Source organism: Nymphaea colorata, chromosome 1, assembly GCF_008831285.2.
Source record: "Nymphaea colorata isolate Beijing-Zhang1983 chromosome 1, ASM883128v2, whole genome shotgun sequence".
Lineage (NCBI taxonomy): Eukaryota > Viridiplantae > Streptophyta > Magnoliopsida > Nymphaeales > Nymphaeaceae > Nymphaea > Nymphaea colorata.
In genome coordinates this window covers 33,087,505-33,095,889 of record NC_045138.2, presented here as the reverse complement: position 1 = coordinate 33,095,889, position 8,385 = coordinate 33,087,505, and the positions used below count along the sequence as shown (strand labels likewise).

Genomic DNA, 8,385 nt, shown 5'->3' with positions numbered 1-8,385 from the left:
CTTGTGCGACCAGCTCTTCCTGGCTACTGGATCTTGAAGAAGAATAGTCAGAGCTTGCGATTCAAGATCTGGTGGAAAATTGCTCAAAGTGACAAAAGACAGAATGTGAACTGACAGATGATGTGCTCCACCCTCGATTGAGCAAGTTGCGACCGTATTGAGAGGGTTTGCTCGATGGGATGATGGAATCCTCCATCCAAGAGCTACTGTCCAATCAAAAACCCTACCTTCAAGACTTCCTTCTTCGATCAGGAATCCACGTGATGCTCCCATCGCTCCACTCAACCGGTTTGGCAGCTGTTTTTTTGGAAAATTTTTGAGTGTCATCTTGACCTCCAAACAATCTGATGAAGTGGGGACTAAGGGAGCTGATATCTGTGCTAACATTCACATAGTCTCATGGAAGCTTGATTTAAAATTAGGGGTTGCTGGTCTAGTCAAGAGTGAATCTGACCATTTCCTTTTTGCGAAAGTTCAATAGGATGCCTCCTTTGGTGGCGAATTGGAAGACGCTATCCTATTGAACTGCTTGCTTCTGATGGGCGCATTGCAGTGATGGCTAACAATGGACGGTGGAAAAGTAAAACAAGCGAATCTTTTGACAAGTATCAAGATTGAGAAAGGGTGGCCAGCACCTGAAGCCATTCACTTTTTTTGTTTAGTGTTCCGGACAATGTCATTCGCAGGAAATGGCAAGCTCCAGATTTTAGGTGGAGTCTGGAGACCTTTCAGTGAGGCTGTAGCTATGGGATAGAGTTCCTCTCAAGTACCCCATTTTTTGCTGTATATAATCACATTCTTTCTCACAAGAGGCAAGGGCGTAACCCATACGCAGACTTCGTCCGAAAGAATTTGCCACCTCCTTTTCATTGATCAACGTTGGGGCTTCAAGATATATATCTTTTGATGTGAAGTTGATATCTAGTGAAATCTCAAGTTCACTCAGTGCAGAAAACTTTTATTTTAGGTTCGGGTTTCTTGAAAACTATATATGTATGCAAGCAACTAGTATGCTTTCTCGACGAAGCATGGATGAATTCCTATGCAGAAAACCATCCCTTTTGGTTTCGTAATGTCTGTAAATTGCCCCTTCAAGATGAACATAACCTTCTTACGAGGACAATGAATACAGAAATGATTATTTTTGTTTTATGTAGGTAATTGTGTTTACCACTCATACACATGTTTGTGGCCCATCAAGAAAAGATATGACGCGTTCAGCTACTCGCCTCTACCAAATTTACCATAGACAATAGATTCAGCCTACTAGCTACTGAACAGAAGTTGAGCAACATATGGTGCAATAATACAAATTCATCATTCTCTCAAGCAATGCTTGCCGCGTCTCCAGCAGCAACTACACTGGATTGCTCTTGTATGATGCTCCAAGCACCACGAACATGCCTTTCCTCCGTTAACGTGGAGCCAACAGCAAAACGCAGCACGAACATCTTGTCCACAACTGTGTGAGTCATGTAAACCTTCCCGGTGGAGTTGATCGCTTCCAGCAGCTTGCGGTTGAGCTCGGAACCCTCGCCATCTCCTCCTCCTCCTGGTTTGAGCCTAAAGCAGACCAAGGCAAGTCTTCTTGGCGCGACGATTTCGAACCTTTCATCCGTGCTCACCCACTTTTCAAAGAGCATGGCAAGCCTAACATGCCTCCTTACATGCTCCCTGAGGCCGTTCAGGCCATAGCTGCGAATCACAAGCCACAATTTGATGGCACGAAACCGCCGGCTCAATGCAATTTGCCAGTCTTTATAGTCTATGACCTCTAGGGATGCGGTGCCCGGATTGTCGAGGAAAACAGCACTGGTGGACAAGGCATTCACTAAGAGAGAAGTGTGTTTCACCCATAGACAACAACAATCCATGTTGGTGAGGAGCCATTTGTGAGGGTTCGTGCTCATAGAGTCTGCATGTTCCACTCCATCTAGGTAGCTCCTGAACTCCGGGCATATGCAAGCACTGCCTGCATAGGCCGCATCAACATGGAGCCAGGCTTTGTATTCTTTAGCCACTTGCGCCAGCCCATGCAAAGGGTCTACAGCGCCGACACCCGTCGTGCCTACGGTGGCGCAGAGGAAAAGGGGGATCAAGCCGGCTGCGACGTCGCTCGCCATTGCCCGTCGGGCGACGTCCGGCAAGAGTGCAAAGCCGGTTTTGTAAGAGGTGGCAAGTGGCCGGTAGTGATTAGGGTTGATGCCTGCTATCTTGCATGCCTTTTGCAGGCATGAGTGGGTCTGGTCAGAGCCATAGACTACAAGCTTGGTTATACTGTCGTAGCCCATACTGCTCAAGACTTTGTCCCTAGCGGCCACCAGGGTGCACACTACGGCTTCACATGTGCTGCCAAGTATGACGCCACCTCCACCATCACCGTTTTTACTGTCACCATTGTTGGAAGCGTTGAACCTGAATGACGACGGGAGATTAAGCATACCGCCCATCCAATCCATGACCAGTGATTCAAGCTCCGTGGCCGCCGGCGATGCAAGCCAGTTGAACCCAACGACGTTGAAGCCACTGCAAAGCATCTCCCCAAGAAACCCCCCGGTGCTTACATTAGCCTGGAAGTAGGCAAAGAAACTGGGGCTCTGCCAGTGAGTCAGGCCGGGAAGGATATGTTTCTTCACATCTTGGAGAATGGCCTCCAAGGGAGCTGGCTTGTTAGGAGCCGTTTCCGGCAACCGGCTGCTCAGGTAGCCAGGTTGAACTTGGCTACACACGGGATAGCTTTCAATCGCCTTGTAATAGTCAGCAATAAAATCAGCCACCAGACGTGCTTGTTTCCGTAGTTCCTCTGCATCAAGAAGGCCGAGCCTTTCTTCTCCGTGGTCTTGCAGGCTGCCCATAGAGGTTGAGGGCCGATCGATCGAATGCCCTGCTATGAATAATGAAGAAGGTTACGAAGTTGAAACTGGAGGGACGAGGATTATGGTGAAAGAGCTAATATTGAACGGCCACATATCTATAGAGCATACTTACATCGAAAGTCCACTGAATGATTTGAATTGCAAATGTAACACATGACATTTTAAAACAAACTGAAATCATATATGTTTTTATTTTCCTTTCACTCCTTTGGATGCAGTCATGCTGAGGAAAGGCCCGGTCCTTTTCTTTTAATAAAATTTATTGGAAAGAATTGAGAAGATCAAGCATTGAATCTGCCTAGGAGTACCCGACACCCGTCGGCAATCCTAACCACACAGAGTAGCTTCTGCCCCTCAATGGCAACCAGAAAAATACACTTGCCGACCGAAAGATAAGGTTGGCAAATGTTCCTCACGTCCGGACTTAGTCAAGAAACTTCCTTCTTTGAATGTGAAACCAATTCCAAACAAAAGGAAAAAGAAAAAAAATAAACACATTTTCTAATACTAGAGTATCTTGTCTGCTAAGTGGTTTTCTAAAACACGTTTTCTTGTTCCCGGTATAATACACAAATGGGGTAGCTTCTGACCAGAAAAATATAGTTGCCGACGGAAAGATAAGGTTGGCAACCGTTCCACACGTCGGTAGCGGGCCACGACAACTGCAGTCTTCGTCCAAATACAGGCAACTGACAAGTGACATCCCTTTTCTCCAAACCAAACCAGGCTGGCTGGAGACAAAGAAGATTTTAAAATTATTGAGATGAAACGTTTCAGCCTGACTGAAGGGCCGAAGGGCCGAAGGCCGAGACCGTAGGTACGGGCAGCAAAGAAATACCACTCCGTCTCATGCAAAACCCGAGTTTATTCAAAATTCGATCCCGTGAATCTTTTCAAGATGTCATCAGATTTATACCTTACTTGAGAACTACATTTCTGATGATTATTTATGTCATGGCAATATAACAAGATTGCAGTTTCACCACCAAAACAACATCGAATAATTGCAGGGAAAATCCTTATGATATTCTCGAAACATCTCCTATAACAATGCATTAATATCCAAAACTTAAATATTACTTTTTCAAAAAGTCATTCTTCAGAATATATGTATAATTTATGTGGCCATATAGGTTTTCATCTTTCTATGATTAGATTTATCACTTTTGAATGTTTGCAACATTCTGATCAAAGGGCCTTGCTTCAATCATATGAGAGATGCCGATGATCAAAAGGTCTCGGCCTACATCTGCGCTTTCTAAAAACTTTTTATTGAAAGCAGATGATCAGATACATCTTGGTTCAGCAGCAGATTGATCAGCTTGCAGCAAAACCATTGGCTGTATCAGCTGAAACTCTCCCCTGGTTTTGGAAAAATGGTCGGTGGTGGGAAGGGCTTGAATTCTGTATCTTTTATTACAATTCTCCTTTTTTTTTTTTTTTTTTTTGGGTGGCGTCTGTGCCCTTGTTTCTTCATATAAACAGTTCATTCGAACTCCCAAAACAAAAGAGCAACGGATAACACGCCAAGTGCAGGCAAATTTGCACCATGTAATAGACAGGACAGCTAAAGTGGATACTGAACACTTATGGCCTTCTACCATTCCAAGTTAACTAAAGCTTTACTTGCACTTATATTTAAATACCATTATGTTCTATTTGGTATAATCTTTTGGTCATGACGATGGGCAAACAAGATCCTCACTGAAACAAACCATGTTGTGATTGGACGTTTGAATGGTACCAGTTCCACATGGCCAAATTACTGTTGGTCATTTATGCTTGGTGTATATCAGATGACATAATTAAGGGTGAACACCAGCCAAGCTGGAGTTCAGCCAGCTCGCACTCGGCTTGACTAATGAAACTTCAAGCTCGGCCAAAGCAACTCCAACTCCACTTGGCTCAATTTGTTGAGCTCGAGCTCGATTAAGCACCACAAACTCAACTCATTGCTTCACCTTGAAATTATGGAGATCTACCACTACCACCACTATCGTCTTCACCATGCCAACAAAAACAAACTCTTGGCATTTTTCTGTTCACATAGTTAATTAACGCAAATGTGAATGCATCAGAACCCATCGGAACCCACAGCGGTAACCTGCTTCTCCCCCACCCACAACATGTTACAGATGTTTCACAAATCATACATTGTGAGAAGGCCTTGCTCCTACCGAAGCGATGGTTTGTGAAACCCTCACCAGCCCAAGCGAGGGTTTTTGAAACTCACATTTGGGCATACCCTAGGGAGTGAGGGAAACCCTCGCTTGAGCAAAACCCAGAAAGCCTTCCTTTGGCAAAATGAAAGAGAGTGTGAGATCAGTGAGGGAGAGAGAGAAGGGGAGAGCAGAGGGAGAGGCTTGGACAAAATGCACACGAGAGAGAGAGAGAGAGAGAGAGAGAGAAAAGGGGAGAGTAGAGGGATTGAGTGTCACGACCTAATTTTTGACACAATTTTTTTTTTCCATTAACATAAATCATAGCGGAAACAACATTGAGTCATGACCAGAACATAAGACATTGTTTTATTTCAATAATAAAATACTTGGACCCAAACAAAAATAACCACAAATCCCCAAAACCGACGCAGTGTCCAGAATGCCAATGCCCGTCCATCACAAGACTGAGGTCGTCGCTCCAAAGCCAACATCTATCAAGGACTACCTGTAGATAGAAAGAAGGGTCAGAATTCCTCTGAGTATGAGAAAAATCCAACCATGTGTGGAACATGGCCCATCAAAATAATATTTGATTTTTGTAAAACAAATATCTTCAAATCTTAACACATATTAGAGTAACGTCACATGTTCAGCAACAAAACGAGGTGTGCAACCTCCCAAAATTTCGTAGGCTTCCAACCGTGGTCCTCTGACAATGTCAAGGTCATCGTGCCGAGCAACAGAAATCCCCGTGGGCACTCACGGGCAGAACAGAACATCTCTTCACCAGGCGATCCAACGGATCGAGGGCACCTGAAGTGAAGCCTCCTGAGATATCCCAGATCGCCGCTGCAGCAGCATGGTCTCTCTAGGAACCCGGGTGGAGAGACCAGGAGTCTCGCTCCCAAACAGAAACAGAACAGAATCCCGGGCCCTTGTGCCGCCCAATACCCTGTGGGCCCTCCAGTACAGCCAGAGGAGTGTGACCACTACCTTCCGGGACGAAACCAAACACTGAGCAAAACAAAAAGCTCGCACTCGCATAAACCATCGCACAAAGTCCACGTTTCGCCTTTGAATTTCAAAAGTGAGGGTTTGCTAATGCTAGACATCGTCTAGTACCTCACACAGAAACCGCCCTCAGGCTCGGTTTCCCAAACAAAATGATTCAGCCATTTTAAGTCTTAATTTAATGGCACCAGAACAGATCGATAAGACATAAGACATGCACTAGTATAGAGCATATCACATCCAGACTAAACACAACAATCACTATTTCAAGACAAGGGGGTTCAACACCCTTTACCTGAAATTTAAATAATACAAAAGATACCACAAGCAATAATGCATAAAATTTTGGGTTTTCCATCGAAATTACAAACAAATTTATAAAAACCTTCTTTTGACAATTTTAGGAATTCAAAGGGGTACTGATTCACAATTTCGAAAGAGTTCTTTGGTTCTTATAGAAAATAACTTTTGGAGACCCCTTTTTGAAGATGTTTTTAGCAAAAACGTTGCGTCATGAATGATTAAAAATTTTAACAGCTTATTCGAATATTTTGCTAATTAGTGGACCCGTTTTGAAATTTTCCAACTTTGATATAAATATGGCCCAACCCTCGTTTTTTCTCATTTCTACGCCTGATTTTCTCTCTCCTGCTCCGTCCTCTTCTTTTCACAAGCGATTGACGGTGGATTCCACCGACTCTTCAATCAACCAAAACCAGAGGAAAGCGGGAGCATGGGGAGGGACCTGTCCTCCTCCCGCTAGCTCCAACGCTCGGGTTCACGTCATCGCCCACCGTTCGAGCGACGCCTCCAGCAGCAGCCAATCGTCCGACCAACGCCGTTGCTCTTTTTCAGCCTCGCCTCGTTGATGGGGAAGGATGAGCTACGGGAGGAGGGCGCTGTATTTCAACATTACCCAAAACGCTTCTCTGCTACCAGCGTGAGGAAAGCGACTGGTTTCCAGTCGGGCGGGCGATTGCCTCTCCTCATTGGCAAAACCAATTGTAATTCCTTCCCTTCCTCATTTTTGTGTGTTGGTTCTACCTTGGCTGTATGTCGAGCAGTGCAGGCCTTGCACTCTGTCGACGTCGTTCTGAACAGCCGAGTTCCCATTGGCATTCCGTATATCAATTCCTATGGCCAGACCCTCCGTGAGGGTTCTGGTATAAAATTTTATTGTAACTGGTTGATTTCCCTTAACGCATCCCTCATCTCAAATATGCATGCTGTGTTATTCTAGTCTAGGTTTCTCACAGGTGGAATGAGAAACAACTTCAGATAATATGATCACCAGAGAGTTTCAACAGCCATCATGGATTAACACGTTTCACACTTCAAATCAAAATATAGCATGCTTTATATCTAGAACCTCATGCGTGGATTCATCGCTAGACATTTGCATATACAGATTCGCTTATAAACATATCTATCCACTGAAAAAAATCAACCAAGAAATATACGGCTACATGCTTCATTTAAACTGAAATTTCCCATACATGGATTCATCTTCTAAGTAAATCAAAATACATGGCTTCATGCTTCAATCATGGCAGAAAATCCCCATACCTTCTAATCGAGATTGATTTCCAGCAGCAACCTCTTTTTGCTTCTCGTTCCTTTCCAGCAGCACAAATGAGGATCTCTTCTTCACCTTCTCCCTCTTTCTCTCAAACTTTCTCTCAAAGTCTTTGCCGTTGAGCTTTTTCCTATGTGAATGCAGTAAAAGAAATGATCATTTTCTCAAACATGGGGTTAAATAACCCTCTACAGGCCTTCTTAATTGTCATCCGTTTTTTTTCTTTTCAGTTTCTCACAAGAAAGGAAACGGCCTCTTGATTTCATTTCTCATCCCTTTAATTCTTTTCAGTTAGAAAATCATTCGTCTTCTTTCCACATTATTCCTTTTATAATGAAAATGGGCAGTTTCAAAAGAAAACGAAAGGATTAACGTCGTGGGTTTTACATTGAGAGAGCAAGAGAGTGTACCTTAGCATTGATCTTGTAGTCTGCAGTTGGCCAGTGAAGCCAGCAGGTAATAAAAATGTGAACAGGAAGTGGGCAAGTGAAGCTTAGACGAAACCAAAGAATATACGTTACTCGAGCTAACGAACCAAGTTGGTTAAGTGAGCTTCGTTAAATGAACTTGAACACGAGTCAATAAAATAAATGAGCTGAACCATCAACTCGAGCTTAGCTCATTGAGTGGAAAAGCTGGCTTGAACTCGAGTTCAAGCTGAGTTCGATTAACAAGGTGAGTTCGAGTTACTCAACTCGTTGCTCACCCCAAAACGTAAGATGCAGCTTTTATAGCTTTGCATAATTTCAGGCATCAACCC

General features: G+C 44.0%; 1 protein-coding gene across 3 annotated transcripts; it reads right to left on the bottom strand.

Moving 5' to 3' along the window:
- Positions 1-1,137: 1,137 nt before the first annotated feature.
- LOC116251327 (tyrosine decarboxylase 1-like) lies at positions 1,138-7,740 on the bottom strand. Of its 3 annotated transcripts, none has more exons than XM_050076694.1 (2): positions 7,616-7,694; positions 1,138-2,884 (listed from the first exon to the last, which is right to left on the bottom strand). In XM_050076694.1, exon 2 carries the CDS (start codon positions 2,853-2,855, stop codon positions 1,326-1,328), a length of 1,530 nt encoding a protein of 509 aa, XP_049932651.1. In that variant the 5' UTR covers positions 2,856-2,884; positions 7,616-7,694; the 3' UTR covers positions 1,138-1,325. The 3 variants fall into 3 exon arrangements, 2 of the variants coding, with proteins under 2 accessions (XP_049932651.1, XP_031481389.1); XM_031625529.2 differs by lacking the exon at positions 7,616-7,694 and adding an exon at positions 2,989-3,076; XR_007572803.1 differs by lacking the exon at positions 1,138-2,884 and adding an exon at positions 5,391-5,543 and having other exon boundaries at positions 7,616-7,740.
- Positions 7,741-8,385: the final 645 nt, after the last annotated feature.

Coding starts and splice junctions, on each gene's coding strand:
- LOC116251327 (XM_031625529.2), bottom strand. CDS start 3,031: ATGTGTTACATTTGCAATTCAAATCATTCAGTGGACTTTCGAT. Junction 2,885..2,988: donor TCATTCAGTGGACTTTCGAT/GTAAGTATGCTC, acceptor TATTCATAGCAG/GGCATTCGATCGATCGGCCC.